Source organism: Chelmon rostratus, chromosome 22, assembly GCF_017976325.1.
Source record: "Chelmon rostratus isolate fCheRos1 chromosome 22, fCheRos1.pri, whole genome shotgun sequence".
NCBI classification, from domain to species: domain Eukaryota; kingdom Metazoa; phylum Chordata; class Actinopteri; order Chaetodontiformes; family Chaetodontidae; genus Chelmon; species Chelmon rostratus.
Window position 1 is genome coordinate 20,397,394 of NC_055679.1, and position 18,137 is coordinate 20,415,530.

The 18,137-nt window shown below is 43.9% G+C and overlaps 1 protein-coding gene across 1 annotated transcript; it reads right to left on the minus strand.

Annotated features, from left to right (window-relative positions):
* Positions 1-350: 350 nt before the first annotated feature.
* On the minus strand, positions 351-16,840 carry LOC121626106 (cadherin-related family member 5). Its single transcript, XM_041964466.1, has 15 exons — positions 16,736-16,840; positions 13,377-13,476; positions 12,415-12,623; positions 12,268-12,324; positions 12,096-12,188; positions 10,818-10,904; positions 10,608-10,718; positions 9,143-9,304; positions 8,378-8,468; positions 7,389-7,495; positions 7,086-7,286; positions 5,771-5,893; positions 3,607-3,685; positions 3,082-3,278; positions 351-758 (listed from the first exon to the last, which is right to left on the minus strand). Exons 2-15 carry the CDS (start codon positions 13,441-13,443, stop codon positions 351-353), a joined length of 1,992 nt encoding a protein of 663 aa, XP_041820400.1. The 5' UTR covers positions 13,444-13,476; positions 16,736-16,840.
* Positions 16,841-18,137: the final 1,297 nt, after the last annotated feature.

The window sequence follows — 18,137 nt, forward strand, 5'->3', positions numbered from 1 at the left end:
ATCGCTCCTCCACTCTCCAGCAGAGGAGAGGACAGGTGGAGAAGTATTTGGGAAAAACACCTTTCATAATTAAAAAGCAGCCAACGAGTGTTCAGCATATCTGAAAAAGACCGTTGGAAAATCATTCATGAAGCTGCTGTGAAGAACCCAGACTGTTTGACTGTCAGCTGCCGGTTTGAATCAGATGTTTTCATTTATAAAATGGTTTCTACATTTGTTCAAAGTTGTTGGTTTGGTTGTTTAAGAGAATAGAAACTGGTTCAGATTTACTTCAGCTGCTTCAGAGAAGTTTCCTCTGAGCTGGACTCGTCTTCAGACGCCGTCGACCTGAACGGGTCCTCTGACTCCTGTTACGTCTCCTCCCATCCGTTTGTTTTCGTGTCGTTGTCTCCCGGAAGAGTCTCTGCGTCCGCTGCTGTGATGTCATCATCGTGAACGCCTGTGGACACACCTGTGGCCGACCCCTCCCTGACATCAGACACTCTGAGGGTTTCAGCGCTCTCCGTCGCCTCAGGTCGCCACTCTGGTTTTTCTACGACAGGAAACAGATCAGAGCGAAGTCTGGATCTTCCTCCAGGATCACTGACGATAACGTTCGGTGGTGATGAAGGAGGAGGAAGCAGAGAGTGTCTCCTGGTGTAGACTCCCTGTCTGCCATGCAGACTGTCTGACTGTGACGAAGACTCATATTCATGCCTGAAAGCTTTGCTGTCGTATAGAGACTCCTCCAGAGAGAACACTGGCCGACTGGAGCTCACCTGTCAGCCAGAAAGAGAGAGTTTGATTTCAGGTTCAGTTCGTTCAGTTTTCTTTCATCACGTCCCACAGAGACGAGCTCATATTCTGGTTCAAGGCAGTTGGACAGTCATGAGATCACGCGGCGTGAGAATCCATCTTTTCTGGATTTTTATTCATTTGGCGTCGAACCGCAGTCTTTCAGACCAGCCGGCTTCCAATGAGGAACTACTGGCAGCTACAGGTGTGGTTATCACCTTAATGGCTGTTCCTCCAACTATGTCGAGTCCAGATTGAGTTTCTTCTAACTGGCTGTTCGGACCATGAATGGACTAAATTGATGTTTGAATGAGGTTTAGATTAAACACAGAATCAGAAAAGCTCAGTCGGTGTCTCAGTGTCCCACTTTACCAACAAACACTCAACCAGAAAGTTCAGCTTCAGTTCAGCAGGAAGTTTATCTTAAAATAATTTCTACACTTTAGTTTCACTTTCAATATGTTGACGAGGAACTATTTAAATATTTAAAACATCACCTTAGTTGGACAAACTGGTAGAATCTGTAACCCAGTCCAGACCTCTGATCCAGGACTACAGAAAGCCTCCACCAACACACAGTGAGAGTAATTCCCAGCAGCTGTGGTTTCTGTATTCATGAAGCTCACTTTACTGATCTGGGTGGGTTAACTTGATGATGCTAAATGTTACCAGTGTTTCATATTAGCTCACAGAGTATTCATTGTGTGGTCAGGCTTGCAGTAAGATTGCTTTTATGTTTTATTCTGGATTTATAAATGCAGAGCAGCTCAGTCTCTGCCTGCTTTAACGTTGTGTGAAGTGCTTTATTTAAATAAATGAGTAGTCAGGAAAGTTATAGATGTATTCCTGAAATGTACCAGCTGTCTGTGAATAGAGCGCACAGCGAGGACACCCCACTGATGTCGGCTATAAACAGAAGCACGTCACAGGAAGTCCACACTGACTATCACCACATCACAGCACTGAAGAGCAGCTTTAAACTCACCATCCGAAACCACAGTAAACTCTACAGAGGAGGAGGCAACATGGAAAATATCAGTGCAGAGAATCAGGAGGTTAAACTTTCATCTGAATACACAGGACAGACTTCCTCATGTTGTTCAGATGAAGACTGAAATGACTTTTTAGAACTGACTGATGTTTTCAGTGCTAAACACAACCATCATATATCATATGTTGAATCATCCAGCATGTCCGTGTCACCTGATCAATGTCAGTCCAGTGTTTGTTCTCTTTTAGCTGCTAGATGCTCGCCTATATTCCCCAGCTAGCCTCAAAGTGTCTGCTGTTCAGCAGGTAGCCTCAGTGGCTTTTTACAGCTTGTTGTCTGTAAGCAGCACCAATGAAACAGATCAACCACGAGCTGAAACTCAGCATGAAGCTCCACAAGAGAGGAGCTGCACATTCAGCTCGCCCTGCCTCCTGGAAGTTGGATTTATAGAGAACTAATTAGCAGCAAATAGCAAAAATGTTGATACTGTTGAACATTTGTTTTCTGCCAACATACACAATCTTGCATTTACTGTCCACTCTTACTGAGTACAGCACAATCAGACTTTTTATGCTTATAGGCACTGACAGCACTTGTTTAATGCTGAGGAAAGATCACGATACATTTTAATACATAATAAATCAGCAGCATTCGGGATCTGTCCCTGACCCAAAATGATTTGTTGCCTAAACGTCACCACAGTCTGGACCATAGCCTACATCAAACATGGGCTGAGTCTCCGTGACATCAGCCACAGGTTTCTGAAGAGCCGTGAAGCTCAGCGAGCGCGGCTCCAGCCATCACCATCTCAGTAGCGGAGCCTGTGTGGAGCTGAGCGGCCGACTGAAGCATGTAGAGGCCAGCTGTCACTCAGCAGCAGTGGCAGGGTTTTCTATAGCATTAAGCCTTAAAGGGGTGAGTTATATAAACATTCACAGCTACACAGTCATGAAGGGGAAATTAGTTATAGAGCACAAAACTGTTTTTTGTACCAGGATGTAAACATGTTTATTTCTGCTATAAAGTTAGCCATTTTAATATGGCGCTCTCTGGTGATTGGTTCACAGCACAACCTAATTATGAATGCAAATGAGTCATAAATGAAGGTCATGACTAAGAGACAGGCTGGATTCAGCTGATGATCACTACCAGAGACACCCAACACATCGTCACTGTTTTCACATCTCTATTATATTTATTACAGATTGTTGAAGCTTATAGAGAAAAACTGCATTTTTCAAAGCAAATGTTTGAGGTGTTTGAATGATTCAAACAACTCGTCAGTCGTATTAACATGTCAGTGATTCAGTCCGTACCACGTTGGGATGTTTTCCGAGGTCAACGGCTGCGTGTTCATCGGCATTTCTGGGTCCTCGTCTTCTCCTCATAGTTCGAAGCAGCAGAAACAGAACGGACGACAGAAACAACACCATGATCATTGCTGCGATTCCTCCTGCTAGTCTGCTGTCCACGTCTCCAAACAACTGCTGCTCAGTGAACGCACCACGAGGTACTGAAAACAGAAGAACGCCAAAATCAGCACGTGTGTGTGTGTGTGTCTGTGTGTGTGTGTGTGTGTCTGTGTGTGTGTGTGTGTCTGTGTGTGTCTGTGTGTGTGTGTGTCTGTGTGTGTGTGTGTCTGTGTGTGTCTGTGTGTGTGTGTGTGTCTGTGTGTGTGTGTGTGTGTGCCTGTGTGTGTGTGTGTCTGTGTGTGTGTTTGTGTGTGTGTGTGTGCCTGTGTGTGTGTGTGTCTGTGTGTGTGTTTGTGTGTGTGTGTGCGTGTTCTTGTGTGTGTACAGTTACATTTGTAACTCCAGGTTCTTTCCTGGAGGTGTTCTCACCTGTTTGTCCTCTCTGCAGGACTTCAACGTCCACTGAAGCTGAAACTTCTTCTCCTGATTCTTCATCTCTGGCTACGACCTGCAGAGCGTCACACAGCCAAAAACAAATTGATCTTCATCTGTTACTGTGTTCAGGTTCACCACCAACACTCTTCATCTCTGGTAACAAACAGCAGGAGGATCACACGATCATCGGGATCAAAATGTGTCCATCACAGAGCATCCAGTCAGAAATATTTCCTGACGGACAGGAAACACCTGCTCAGATGTATTTATTGTACCTGCTCAGATCTGATGGTGTTGAAGTGGAGTCACACTGAGAAGCTTTTAGTTTTAATCTTCACTCTGGTCCTCCTGCTGATTGAGTGCTTCAAAGAGACCAAACACACCTGAGGACCCGACAGTCTGTGTTTGTGTTCTCAGTCTGAAGAAACTCGTGTTTCTCAGCATGGTTTTTATGATGATGATGATAATAATTAACTGTGGTGATGATGACTGTGATGAACATCTGTGGTAGGAATATATAAGACAATATGTTGAAATTACATTTCAAAAGGGAATGGTCATGATATGTTCAAGGACAAGACGACTGCATGTTCTTTATTTGTTGTAGTAGATTCACTCATCATTAAAAGTGTTTACTTAGTGTGGAAGCAAACACTGCAGAAACAGCCCCCGACGGGTCATGTGTTGGCAACCTGTTCTCACTCCCAACTCGTCACAAACGGATGCTTGGTTAGGACCCTTTGGTGCCACTTTTTGAGACATGCAGGGCGGTCCTGTAGACTTCTATAGACAGAATATAAAGAGTGAGAAAGGCTCACCTATGGAGGAGACCGGGTTCATGTCCTGTGCTAAAGCAAATTTACCACAGAGGTTAAAAAACAATGCTAAAGGAGGACACTTAAAAAGTGACACCAGGGGGCCTGACCAATGTTCATATGGGACAAGTTGGAAGTGAGAATACGTTGATGTTGGGATATTCTGTGAATGGAAACATTCCTGGAGGCTGGATTTTATCAGCCGTTTCCCAATTTCTAGTCTTCATGCTGAGCCAAGATAACCAGCTGCATAAAGACATGACAGTGGTCTACGAGGAGGGAAAAGGGTTTCAGTAAATGTTGAACTGTTCCTTAAGGCAGCTAGTAAATGTGAAGACTGACATTTGTTGAATAGAGTTAGTTTCCTGAACCATAGAGCTTCAGCTACAGTCAATACTCACTGGTGATGCTTCACGCAACCCTGAACAAGGATGTCATGCATCAATCTATGAGCTCCCACCCTGATTGGTTTGGTGGAATTAATTATTATTAAGACTAAAGAATGCCATTAGAATGGACATAATATAAACTCGGCATGCAGCTTGAACTTTAGTGTAGCTGTGAGGAAGAGGAAATGCCAACAAACACCTCATCCCTGTGTTTTTCAGACCCGGCCAAACACTAAGACACTGAAAGGCCCCCCCACCCAGACACAAGACAAGCAATCCTACCGTCTGCAGTCCAATGCAGCGAGGGACGGACAGACTTCTATATCAGGAAAGTAAACCAGCATTAAACAAATGCATGGCTCAACACAGGACGGACGCTCATCAAGACACTGATCAGGACACTGACCGGGACACTGACCAGGACACTGACCGGGACACTGACCGGGACACTGACCAGGACACTGACCGGGACACTGACCGGGACACTGACCAGGACACTGACCAGAACACTGACCGGGACACTGACCGGGACACTGACCGGGACACTGATCAGGACACTGACCAGGACACTGACCGGGACACTGACCGGGACACTGATCAGGACACTGACCAGGACACTGACCGGGACACTGACCAGGACACTGACCAGGACAGTCATCAGGACGCTCATTAGAGGACAATAACAACATAAATTTCTGGGACTCCCCATTTGTCAGTCAGAACTGAAGAAGCCTCTTGGATGAGGATTGTCTCCAACCATGTCCAGCTGCCCTTGATTCAATTCAATTCACTTTTATTCACATAGCAACAAATCACAACCCTCATTGGAACGAGGTTACCTGGGGGACTGAGAATCTTCAGATACTGCATTGTTGTACTATACTGCGATAAAGACAGTATTACTTGAATGATACTGCCTTAGTGTAATACAGCAGTACATTAAAGGTGACTCACCTGAAGTATGTGTCTGTCAAAGGCCTGCAGTTTGTCCGTCCTGGCTATCAGAACCCCCCCCTGGGTCACTTGGTACAGTCCAGATGGAGGATGGAGGGAGTAGTGGATGTGTGGATTCAGGCCCTGTGATTGGACAGCTTTGTGAGCAGAAAGCTCGTAAGTCAACAACACCTGACCGACCAAATGCAGACGTCGGACATGCATCTTTCCTCGGGGGGAGGGAGAGGATCTAACCAAGGACAACAAACTGCAAAGTATTCATGAAACTACAAGGAGGCTACAGTGCTGGTCACCAGTGTCCTTACAGAACTGGTCAAGCATTCGAGACCCCCACCTCCAGGTGAACAATGCTATGATGATGATTGACAGATGTCACTTTTTACTCTACTAATTCAAACGATGAGCCCTTTAAATCTCCCAAACAAAGGCTTCGTACCTGTGCAGGTGAACATCTGAATAATCTGCTGCTGGTCAGTTTCATCCAGCGATCTGTGACTCGTTTACATTCATTCATGTTTTTTCTTTAAAACATTTTCATGTCTTTCTGTTGGAACTTCGTTGTTCATTAGTTCAGTTTTTGCTCTTTTCTTGTGTCACGTGTGATAGAAAGTTCAGTCGAAGGGTTCAGTCCTCGCTCACTGACACATATGTGGGAGAAAGGTTCGTGAGATGACCTTCAGACATTATTCATGTTCAGAAACACACCTGGATGATACCTTTGATGGCTCCGAGCTGGCTGTCGATGGATGTGTGTGTATAGAAGAGATGAAGACAAATATGTTGGAGTTGCATTTTATGTACGGGAGCACAGTCCAGTGGTCTATGAGCGCTGACACTGAACTGATGAGGCTTCAGATTCACCCTCCGTACAGATCACAGGCCACCAGTTCTGATGTGAACTTCTGGATAGAATATGTGAAACTGAAAAAAGTGCTATTGCACAGAATATTTTCCATCTTGCAGAACTATCCTGACTGACCGTGGAGCTAAATTAACATCAAGTCTTTTGGTTATTCATGCAAACTAATAAAAAAAATAACGTCCCAACTTTCTCTGTGAAAAACTTGGATAAACCATTTTTATGTCACGAGTACGAGACATGACGAGTGAGTTCAGGTGAGCCGGCCACATTCTTCGGTGTCTTTCTATTCATTTTTTGGCGTCATGAGTTTTTGAATGTGTTGGCTTCTGTTTCAGCCGTGGGTCACTGTTGTTGGTTTCTCCATGTGTAAACTTATTTAACGGATTGAATAAAGTGACGACTCAGCAGGTATCATACAGGTTACAATACAGACAGACCAGCAGGTGTTCTTACATCAGAGAAGTCGCGGTCTGACACCAGGACCTGTAACACCTGGTTCCCATAGGTGGAGACAATGGAGGCGGGGCTAGAGCTCTGGATGATGAAACCTTTAAAAACGGTTCTGTTGAAGATCGGAGGGAACATGTTCTCACTGAGAACTCTAATCAGAACAGACGCCACGCTGTACTTCAGTCGGTCGTTCACCTGGCAGACCTGCAGGGAGGGGGGTGGCGGTGGATTCAAGAACAGGTAGATTAGTCTCCTTGATCTCTGACGATTCTTTTCAAAAGTGTAAATAGGAAGTGGCGTCGTTACCATGACGTTGAGTGTGAAGTTTGTTGTCAGTCGCTGGCTGATCACAGGTCTGGTTAACTGGATCTCACCAGTCCTGTTGTTGATCACAAATCTGCCCTGATCACCACCTGCTAACACACAAACACACCTGTACACACCTGGAGACACAGACTGAATGTCTGCTAACATCAAGAGGAGACATTATTTACTCTTAACAAACATGAGAGTCCCGTGTCTACATCATTGATCAGCTGTTTTAGATTTCGCTGAGTCAGGCTCTAGTCTTGTTGTAGATGCTACAGAGTTGAGTCGATGCCCACGTCGAAGGCTCGCTCTGTGACAGTGTGTCCTCTCATAAGTACAGCTCGCTCTGTCATTGAACACCTACAGCTCCCAGGAGTGTTTTGGGTGCATGAAGCAGTTGTGTATTGGGGGGCTGTAGAGGTTACATCACAGGAAGGACAGCTGCTGAGGATGCTGCAGGACCTCCAGGTGGCTGACGGGATTTATTTCCATTGTGTTACCCCAAACCCCTCGTCGTCTGTCACCCACAGCAGATTTTGTTGTAAATTATTGTGAGCAGCAAAAGCTTCCAAACGGTTTCCAACCTTATTCTGTATAAAGAGATGAGGCAAAGCTAGAAAGGTGGTTCTAGAAGCAAGAACACACAAAGTTCCAAATTAGACCAAAGTCACTTTATGAATCACTGCGGTCCAAAACGTCCCCCCAGTGGACCCTGAACTCCTCGGGTCCTTCGCCACTTATTCCTCCAGTCCTGGATGTAACTGCTGGGATCTGATGGGATTCCTTTCTGGGCAGTTATATTGATTAAACTGTGCTGTAACACACAAAGCATTCAACAGCAAAATCCACCAGCCTCAGTGTATTTACATTAAAGTGAATTAACTGTAATAACAAGTCCATGACCGACCACGTGTAACACATGACCACCTGTAATGTCGTGGTAAAACACGGCCGTCTCCACGGTGATAATGACGTTCAGCTCTTACCTGACAGGATGCTGTAGATCAGAGGAGTGTTGATTCCTCTGTCTCCGTCCTCCGCCCTGATCGGACCAGGAGAAAACACCAGAACTTCATCCTGAAACAGAAAACAAATATATGAAAGAAAGAAAAGAAGCAGGCCGATACGCACATATACATGTAACAGTACTAAATAATCAACAAAGATCAATCCTGAGATCGTCTCAACAGTTTGATTTACCAGAAATGTCAAATGTCTCTCTGTCCTCCAACCTGAAAATGAGCACATGTATCAGCCTCTTTCAAAGGCTGAAATGAGATATGCCATTGGAAAATTAGAACTAACTGAATTATTGAACTGACTTTCCTGACACTTTTCAACCGATCCTGCACCCCAACATTCCTCGTGCTCTGAACAGCTTTCCTGGTGATGTCTGACTGCTGCACAGAGGTCAAAGTGTTGAAACAGAGGGAACATTGTGGAGAACAAAGTGACGCCACTAACAAAGCAGGAACACAGGAAACGAGACTTTTGCTATTTCTATAAATCTGTTGCTACGCTGCATGCAATCACATGATCAGCATTCAGCCAATCATATGAAGGCTGACCATGGTTTCAACTCTCTACTCATTTCGCCTTTATTTCAAAATAAGAGCACCCTTTCACTGCTGTGAAAAAACCAAATGAGCTGGATGAGAGTAAACAGAATAGGACGGGTTAACCGATGACGTGACAACATTTTGATGTGAATTAGTTCACATTTGAAGAACTTCTGTGTGACGCTTGTTCACCTGCTGTTTGTGTGTGATGTTGGCAGTGTAGGTCGGGTTCGTGCAGACAGGAACACCTGGAGAGACAGGTGTGCAGGGCAGGAAGTGAGGATATTGGTCGTCCCCGTCCTCGATGTTCACGGACAGAACAGCAGATGTGTTGAATTTCTCCACAGTATTTTCCTGTTCCACACATCATACAGAGCGAAGCATCAGTAAATACAGATACTAATACCAGTACTGAGTACCAGCCGGATACTGTGCACATGTACTTGTATCAGACTTTTTAGCAGGATTCTCCTGTGTTTGACTCTTCTCTCCAGATGTCCTTCCATTGAAATATGTTGCCATTAATCTCCCTAATTTTAGGGGACATATGTCCATCTAAGTGAATGTAGAAATCTTTAGATCCCCTTCCCTTCACGTTGAGACGCTCTGCATGCTCTCAGCTACAGACTTCATTTAAACTTTACACTTAAAATTCAACCAAACGCCGTCTGTCTGTCTGTCTGTCTGTCCGTCTGTCTGTCTGTCTGTCTGTCCGTCTGTCTGTCCGTCTGTCCGTCTGTCTCTCTCTGTCTCTCTCTCTCTGTTGCTCTCTCTCTCTCTCTCTGTCTGTCTGTCTGTCCGTCTCTGAAATATTAAGATGTTTGCAAAATTTCTCTTTCACTCTCTTTCTCAACTACTGCTACTTCTGATACTACTACTACCTCTACTACCTCTACTACCTCTACTACCTCTACCTCTGCAGGCTGTAATGCTACCCCTATTGCTAACTATAGTACTGCACCTACTACTATAGCCTATAAAACTATTGGTACCCTTCTGTTAGGAGTAGTAGTAGTTTTAATCAGTTGTGGAAAGTAAGTAAATACATTTTGATGAAGTTTTGTGTTTAAGAACAGCTTCGAGGTACTTGTACCTTTCTTGAGTATTTCTGTTTTCTGCTACTTTAAAAGGAAGTAGGAAAATATTGTAGACTACTGCAGCAAGCAAGCGGTGACTGTACGCTGTAAACCAACCACATCACACAGTAGAAAAACTAGTAATGCAGTATTTTTGGTGACTGTAGTTTTCAGATTATTTCCCAGAAGTTTCCTAGAGATAACTCTCTTATTTGGTACTAATAAGAAACAGACAGTGAGATTTCAGTCATCTAATTCAGACTAATTGCTGGTGGTTTTATTGGTCCAGCATTTTATTTTCGTTGTTTCAAACAAATGTGACGACATTTTTCTACAAAGTCTCTTTTAGATCTCTTCTTCGTTGGATCTGTTGAACTCCTGGTTTATTGTTGCTCCGTGTTTCTTTGTGTTTAATTCAGACGTCGACTTTAACTTTATCATATTTTAGTCTGTTTTCTCATTGAGTTAACTTGTTTTAAATAACTTTCATGTTAAACTCAGCTGTTTCTCTTTGAACCAAAGATCAGCAGATGTCATGTGAGTCCCGGCTCGTGTTCATCTAACAGGTGACTGAGCGTTACCTGGGCCCAGACGATCACCTGCAGGTGAGTTCTGGTCTCATAGTCCAGAGGTTTGTTCAGAACTATGTTTCCGCTGTTCGGTAGATCGATCCTGAAGAACCATGCGTCACGCTACAGGGAACAGGTCACAGGTAATGTGAAACAGGTGACAGGTGACACATATAAAAGATGTGAACAGAAGCACGTGGACAGGTCTCTGCTCCACCTTACCGATGACTGATCGATGATGTAACTGATCATGTCTCCATCTGCATCGACTGCCTTCACAGTGAGAACCACGCTGTCCACTGCTGTCAGCTGCAGACACAAAACAAACACACACACATACATGGACGTAAAAACATATCAATAGATTTGAAGATGCCACTTTCAAAGTGTTCAAATGCTTATAAAGAAGTTACAGAGTTATAGAGGTTCTGTTGATACTGAGACAGCTAGAACGGCGGTTTCAGCCAGAACTGCAAGAAAAACTAGTCGGGCCGAAAAGAAAACCCCACAAACGACTTGAGCTGGGTGCAGACAGCTCTGTGAGAAAGGGGTGAAGCTGCCTGAAGATGCACAATAAGAAGGAAGTTAAAGTGAAATGAGCTGCAGGGTCAACAGAAGAAGACGTTCCTGCACCAACAGCACAAAACAGCCTGCTTACAACACGTGAACCAGCTTCTGGAACGACGTCATTTAGAGTGATGAGACCGAATCAAACATAAACTCTGTGTTTGGACTCAACGGGGCCTCTGGTGAGAAGGCCACCATCCCGACGGTGCAGCCTGGGGGTGGAGGTGGACCTCCAGCAGCACAGGGGCTTCAGTCAGAGCTGATGGTTGTCAGAAAATACAGAAAATCATCAGCCTGGAAGCTGCACATGGGACACGCTTTGACTTTCCAACAGGACAAAGATCCAGAACACAAGGCCAAGTGGATCCAAGTGGATCCTTCGGACCATCACCATCGGACCATCACCATCGGACCAGCACAGTCTGCTGGGCTCAGGATCACTGAGCTGCTTTGAGGAGATCTCAGCCATTCAGTTCAGTGAGAGCTCATCCACAACACTCACTGAAGACTGCAAACCATCGCTAAAGCTAAAGGGGTCAACACACAGTACGGTGAGAGTTTCATGTCCCAAATCATACACACCAACGTGCTGAGTGTCCTCGTTGGCTGCTTTGTATCATTATTTCAATATTTTGTCACTGTTTCCACGTGTTTGGTAGGAACTGTCGACCCTGTCATGTCACTTCTCATGATGTAGAATAGTGTTCATACTGCTGCAGCTGATGAGCAACACATGAGTGACTGAGGAGTTGAGGATGTGGTCTGACTCTGGATCAGTGCTGTTACAGAAGCTGAGTGAAATGGTTGACGGGGTGAGAGCAGTCTGTCGTTGCCGTGCTGAATGGTGTTAATCTGAGCTTCTGTTGCTTTTCACTTTATTTTCTATCACTCTGTCATGTCTGCTATAAACCAGCTCCAGTCCTCCAGACGTACCTCACTGATGGTGAACGGGTGAATCGTCTCCTCCAGGAAGTTCGGTTTGTTGTCATTTTCATTCAGGATCTCCACCAGGATCCTGTACTGACTCTGAGGAGACGAACAGCTCATTTACTGTTGGCGACACATTTTTTTGTCCACTGTTGTTAATATCAGACAGGTAACCTACCTGTATGACATCATCCTCATAACAGGTCAGCTCTGCTATCAGCACTGATCCCTGAACCTGGGAGACAAACACACGTCCAGATCATCCAGGTGACAGGTGATCAAACTGCAGGTGCAGGTGAGGCATGTTTCAAAGATCCAGGCGTACCTCTCGGTCGAGGACTCTGGACACGGAGGCGTTCAGTCGGATGGTGCGACCCTCTAAGTAGAACCAGTCGGCATTGTCTCCAGTCAGACACAGTCGAACAGCGTTAGCTCCTGGTTCTCCGCTGATGCTGAGGTTAGAGATGAACTGACCCATCGGACTGTTCTCTCTGACAGATGCAAAGATGTCTGACCCCCCCAGACACAGGCTAGCTGAGGACCAAACACAGTTGATGAACCAGGGCTTAGGTTAGCTAACACGGACCGAAATGTGCCTGAAACAGCAAGCGTCAGGAGTGACGGTGAACATTTTCTCTGATCGGATAGTTACAGTCCCTGAAGGAAGGCGGAGAAAAGGTTTGACTTAGTTATCTCTAATAAAGCTCCAGGATCTTTATGAGTCTTTCTGTCTTTTGATTGGTAACACACAGCGGAGAGGTGCAGGAGTTATTGGAAAAATTAAGACAAAAACTGGCAGCTAGAGCTGAAACAGTTAACTGATTAATCAATTAGTCAGCTGATAGAATATTTAATGGAGCATGAGTCTGATAATCACACCTTTGGTCATCACAGTAAACCAAACTTCTGTGGGTTTAGACTGTTGGTCAGACAAGACTGACAAACACACAGAAACATGTTTCACCGTTGTAGGATGTTTTATAGATCAAATGGGAAATTTACTGTCGGTTGCAGCTTTACTTGTATCGTACAGCAGATGTGGTTTGATTGGGGGTCATTGAGCTCTAACCAATCAGCGGTTTCTCATGTTCAGTGGTCGCAGAGGTTGACTGCAGCAGTTAACATTTGCCTTGTCCATTTAAGAGTAATTATTTTAGTAAGTAGAGTTAAAACAGCCTGACTGAAGAATCGTGACATGACCTGAACAGAAACATGGGAAAATTACATTTAAGTACATCGTAGATGATTTGCTGCTCCTTGTCAATAATTCCCTGTATTTCATCTTACCTGTAACAGCATGATGGAATAAGGTGAGAGCCACCTGCCAGAGGAGCAGCCTCCAGGGCAACAGCATCTTCCTCCCCCTCCTCCACTTTCACACCTCCACCTGAAGAACAGTTGAATCAGTGTCGTAACATCATCGGTGAAGCGGCACCAACAGTCTTCAACCACAGCACCCCCCTGAGTTTGACCTGAGGGTGGTGCCAGAGGTCATGTGACTGCTCTCACCTTGGATCAGGCTGACTTCCTGCTGTCTTTTCACACCATCTGGAAACCTGTCTGAGGATGTGTGTCATTTCAACACAGCTGATCCCACCCCAGGTCAGATTTATCCAGCTGGAGAGATCTGTGATATTCAACATGTGGCTTGTTGATGAGCAGCAGAGACTGCTGTCTCAATACAATAATATAATAATCAATCATTAAGTTTGTCCTGCATCTGTGACGTATTGTTTTGACGTGGACAAGCAATAGTCCATCAGCCCAACAGGTCCCACTGAGGAGACAGGAAGCGTTAGCACTGCATGGCACTGGCACAGCTTGTAGCACAGTGTGCCCGACCTCTGACCTGCTGTTCTGTCCTCTGATTGTTTTCATCCTAAAACCTAAAAGCAGACCTTTTCTCTTCATGACTAATTAAAGCTCTGAGCTGTTCCTGTTTCCAGCTGAACATGGGTCGGTCTCTCATCCTTACCTCATTCATATTCAGACAGTGTAAGTGTCCTCTAGCACTGACTGAAGCTGTGAAATCCACGTTCATTTCTGGAATCTGAGCTTTTCCTTTATTTATTATCTCTATTATATTTGGAGTCGGAGCAGCTTCTATCACTATGAGCTACACTACCATTATTATTATCCACAGTGCTGTATTATGCTTATACATCTGCTATTAATGTGTAAATACATCACATACATAAATATATCACATATACTATGGTATATATACTTCATACAGCTACAATCTGTCAGAGCTGTCAGTACAGTGATCGTAATTCTGTCCATCCCGACCTCTCTGTCTCTCTCATGAGGGAACTGTTGGTGTCTGTAGATGAAGAGTTTGGTCTGTACCTGCTCTAAATGTAAAGTGTCCTGAGACAACTAATTTACATAAATAAAATAAAACTGAATTGAAGTGAAACTGAGACATTTAATAAACTGAACATTTACATGAGAAGTCAGCACCTGCACTTCTCGTTGCCCTCCAGTAGAAACATGGAGAGGTCACAGAGAACTGACCTCAGAGCAGTTAACGAACAAACAGTGAGTCACCATGTGTTCGTGACGACGTGATCAAACTGAGCTCATTTAATAATGTGGAAGAATTAATGAACACAAGACTTTTGAGTTTTGATTTTCAGTTGCATACATTAAATTTACTTTCACACACTTTACTAATCGAACATTTAAAAATGTCGTGAAGGCAGATTTCTTTTGTTTCCACATCAAAACATGAACCCCAGTAACACCCACAGACTACAGCATCATCAGCAGTCTGGCAGTAATTTCTAATATCGTGGTTCTGTCAGAGTTTGTATCAGAGCAGCTGATTAAACTCTGTCTCCTCTGTGAAGACGTACACTTTGTGATACTGTTCCTATTATTGTGTCCACAAGACGATCATAGAGACATTTTGATCTAGAAGGCAGCGGGTGAAATGAACAGAAACTGTGGCAGGATTTAATGCAGGATTACAGCAGGACTGTTGGGGTTGCATTTGATTGGTCAGGTGTTTGTATTATTGTGTCTACCTCCGGTGTTCACGCAGTCAATCAGCTGATTCTGAAGATTAGTCTACTTCCCTTATTCTCTGCATGGATGGAAACAAAGCAAAATAGATTTTATTTCGCTTCCGCACACATTTACACAGTGTGAGAATTACTTTGGCTCTCAGGGGGGTTATGTGGTCTAAGGGAGGGGGTCAAAGGTGCCTCAATCACAACCTGGGAGAGTTCCTGGAAACCTCAAAATTAAATATTTGGGTGTATGTTCTCTACTGAAGTTCATCAGGATGTCGCAGGGTCAGAGGTAAAGTTAAGGTTTGATCAGAGTTAAAGTTAAGGTTTGATCAGAGTTAAAGTTAAGGTTTGATCAGAGGTAAAGTTAAGGTAAAGTTAAGGTTTGATCAGAGGTAAAGTTAAGGTAAAGTTAAGGTTTGATCAGAGGTAAAGTTAAGGTTTGATCAGAGGTAAAGTTAAGGTTTGATCAGAGTTAAAGTTAAGGTTTGATCAGAGGTAAAGTTAAGGTAAAGTTAAGGTTTGATCAGAGGTAAAGTTAAGGTTTGATCAGAGTTAAAGTTAAGGTTAAAGTTTGATCAGAGTTAAAGTTAAGGTGTGATCAGAGGTAAAGTTAAGGTTTGATCAGAGGTAAAGTTAAGGTGTGATCAGAGGTAAAGTTAAGGTAAAGTTAAGGTTTGATCAGAGGTAAAGTTAAGGTAAAGTTAAGGTTTGATCAGAGGTAAAGTTAAGGTTTGATCAGAGGTAAAGTTAAGGTAAAGTTAAGGTTTGATCAGAGGTAAAGTTAAGGTGTGATCAGAGGTAAAGTTAAGGTGTGATCAGAGGTAAAGTTAAGGTTTGATCAGAGGTAAAGTTAAGGTGTGATCAGAGGTAAAGTTAAGGTTTGATCAGAGGTAAAGTTAAGGTAAAGTTAAGGTTTGATCAGAGGTAAAGTTAAGGTTTGATCAGAGGTAAAGTTAAGGTGTGATCAGAGGTAAAGTTAAGGTGTGATCAGAGGTAAAGTTAAGGTTTGATCAGAGGTAAAGTTAAGGTAAAGTTAAGGTTTGATCAGAGGTAAAGTTAAGGTTTGATCAGAGGTAAAGTTAAGGTTTGATCAGAGGTAAAGTTAAGGTTTGATCAGAGGTAAAGTTAAGGTGTGATCAGAGGTAAAGTTAAGGTTTGATCAGAGGTAAAGTTAAGGTAAAGTTAAGGTTTGATCAGAGGTAAAGTTAAGGTTTGATCAGAGGTAAAGTTAAGGTTTGATCAGAGGTAAAGTTAAGGTTTGATCAGAGGTAAAGTTAAGGTAAAGTTAAGGTTTGATCAGAGGTAAAGTTAAGGTTTGATCAGAGGTAAAGTTAAGGTTTGATCAGAGGTAAAGTTAAGGTAAAGTTAAGGTTTGATCAGAGGTAAAGTTAAGGTTTGATCAGAGGTAAAGTTAAGGTAAAGTTAAGGTTTGATCAGAGGTAAAGTTAAGGTTTGATCAGAGGTAAAGTTCAGGTGTGGTCAGGTTAAGTTAAGGGTTAGGGTTAAACCTACAACATTTAAAGCCTGTTTGTTGTGATATTTTCCTCCAGTCAAACTCATGATAATTCACTTGTTAGATGACATGAAGATAAAGACAAACATGTATATAATAGTAAATGAACCACTCACTCTCTCTCTCTCTGCTGTTGGTCTACAGACAGTCAGTGTCTCTCGCCCGCGGTCCGTTCAGGCCTCCTCCTCTCTGCCTCATGTTGTCATATTTTCATGTTTTCAGAGTCTCGGTTTATTGTTCAGCTTTTTCCCTCCGAGGGAACAGAGACCGGCCTGTCGCTGTGTGACTGTGACACTGTGTGTGTGTATGTGTGTGTGTGTGTGTGTGTTGAGCATTAGCAGGGGCTTACAGAGTATTAATGAGCAGGATAAGTAGGCCAGCATGCTGCAAGACTTTAAACCAACAGGAGGCCTGTTAGTTCAACCTGCTGCTTACACGCTGTGGTTATCATCAGGCAGAGGAAGTATTTACTGAAGCCATAGTACTAATACTCCACTGGGAAATACTCGACTGCATAATGATATGTCTTAGTAATGATAATAGTCTGGATGAGTTTCATTGTTAAATCTCTTTAGCATCGCTGAGCGAGGTAGCACAATGATAATTGAGCCACTGTTGAAAGTACGCAGTATTTATGTAGTGATAGTGAGCTGTGAATGCCACTATCTTTAATCAAAAATGTGTCTTTTCTTTGTTTTTGGACAGCAGATCAGTTTGAAATGTTGCAGGGAGTAACAGAAGCAGCCGCAGTGAGACCAAAGCTCCTCACCACAGTTATAAAACACTAAATGTGATGAGTCAGGATGAATTCTGGGAACTCTGGGACTGAACGATATGGCAGTCGTATTACCTGGGTCCAGTTTCTAACTTGCTGTAATGGGAACCTATCATGAAATGTCCTCATGTCCCCTTTATAACACTACCAATACCCCAGAACTGTTTATTATTCAAAGTAATGAGCATAAGACGACTGTGCCGAGGTGAACAGTAAAAATTGTGATTATTGAAGCTCCAAGAGGACAAATCAGGCTTTCACTTATTACTTTGACTTGGTCTTTGACAAACGAACACGACAGCAAGTCCACCTGACACCACGAACCAGGAGCTCATTTTCAACCCTTCAGACTGCGATCTGTTTGAAGATCACCACACTCCTGAAGTCCTCTCCATCCCCTAAATCCACCTCCGACAGCGCACACGGTTCGCCCAGCAAACCATATCTCCTGACGCTCCCGGCTTTCCCGCGCCTACCAGAAGCTCCAGAGTAACATCCCATCTTTGGCTCCGAACGACCCGCTCGAGGTGCGGTGTCTTGAGCAACAGGTGAAACAACCGTGATATGCATTCGCCACACTCATCCCTCCTTCCATTTCTCCAAAGAGAAAACCAAACCTTTCAAACCGCTCAAGGAGCAAAACACGAGCACGTGACGCATCCCAAAGCCGAAGGAGCCCAGCCCTTCCCATCAGCACCCTCTGAGAGCTATTCAATCCTCTCATCCCTCACCCTTCTTCCTCC

What these genes read in the sequence shown, in the direction of transcription:
- LOC121626106 (XM_041964466.1), bottom strand. Translation starts at nt 13,443, where the DNA reads ATGCTGTTGCCCTGGAGGCTGCTCCTCTGGCAGGTGGCTCTCACCTTA. An exon ending in AGGTGATCGTCTGGGCCCAG is followed by an intron (nt 9,305 to 10,607) that starts GTAACGCTCAGT and finishes TGTGTGGAACAG; the next exon opens with GAAAATACTGTGGAGAAATT. An exon ending in GATCTACAGCATCCTGTCAG is followed by an intron (nt 7,496 to 8,377) that starts GTAAGAGCTGAA and finishes GTGTGTTAGCAG; the next exon opens with GTGGTGATCAGGGCAGATTT.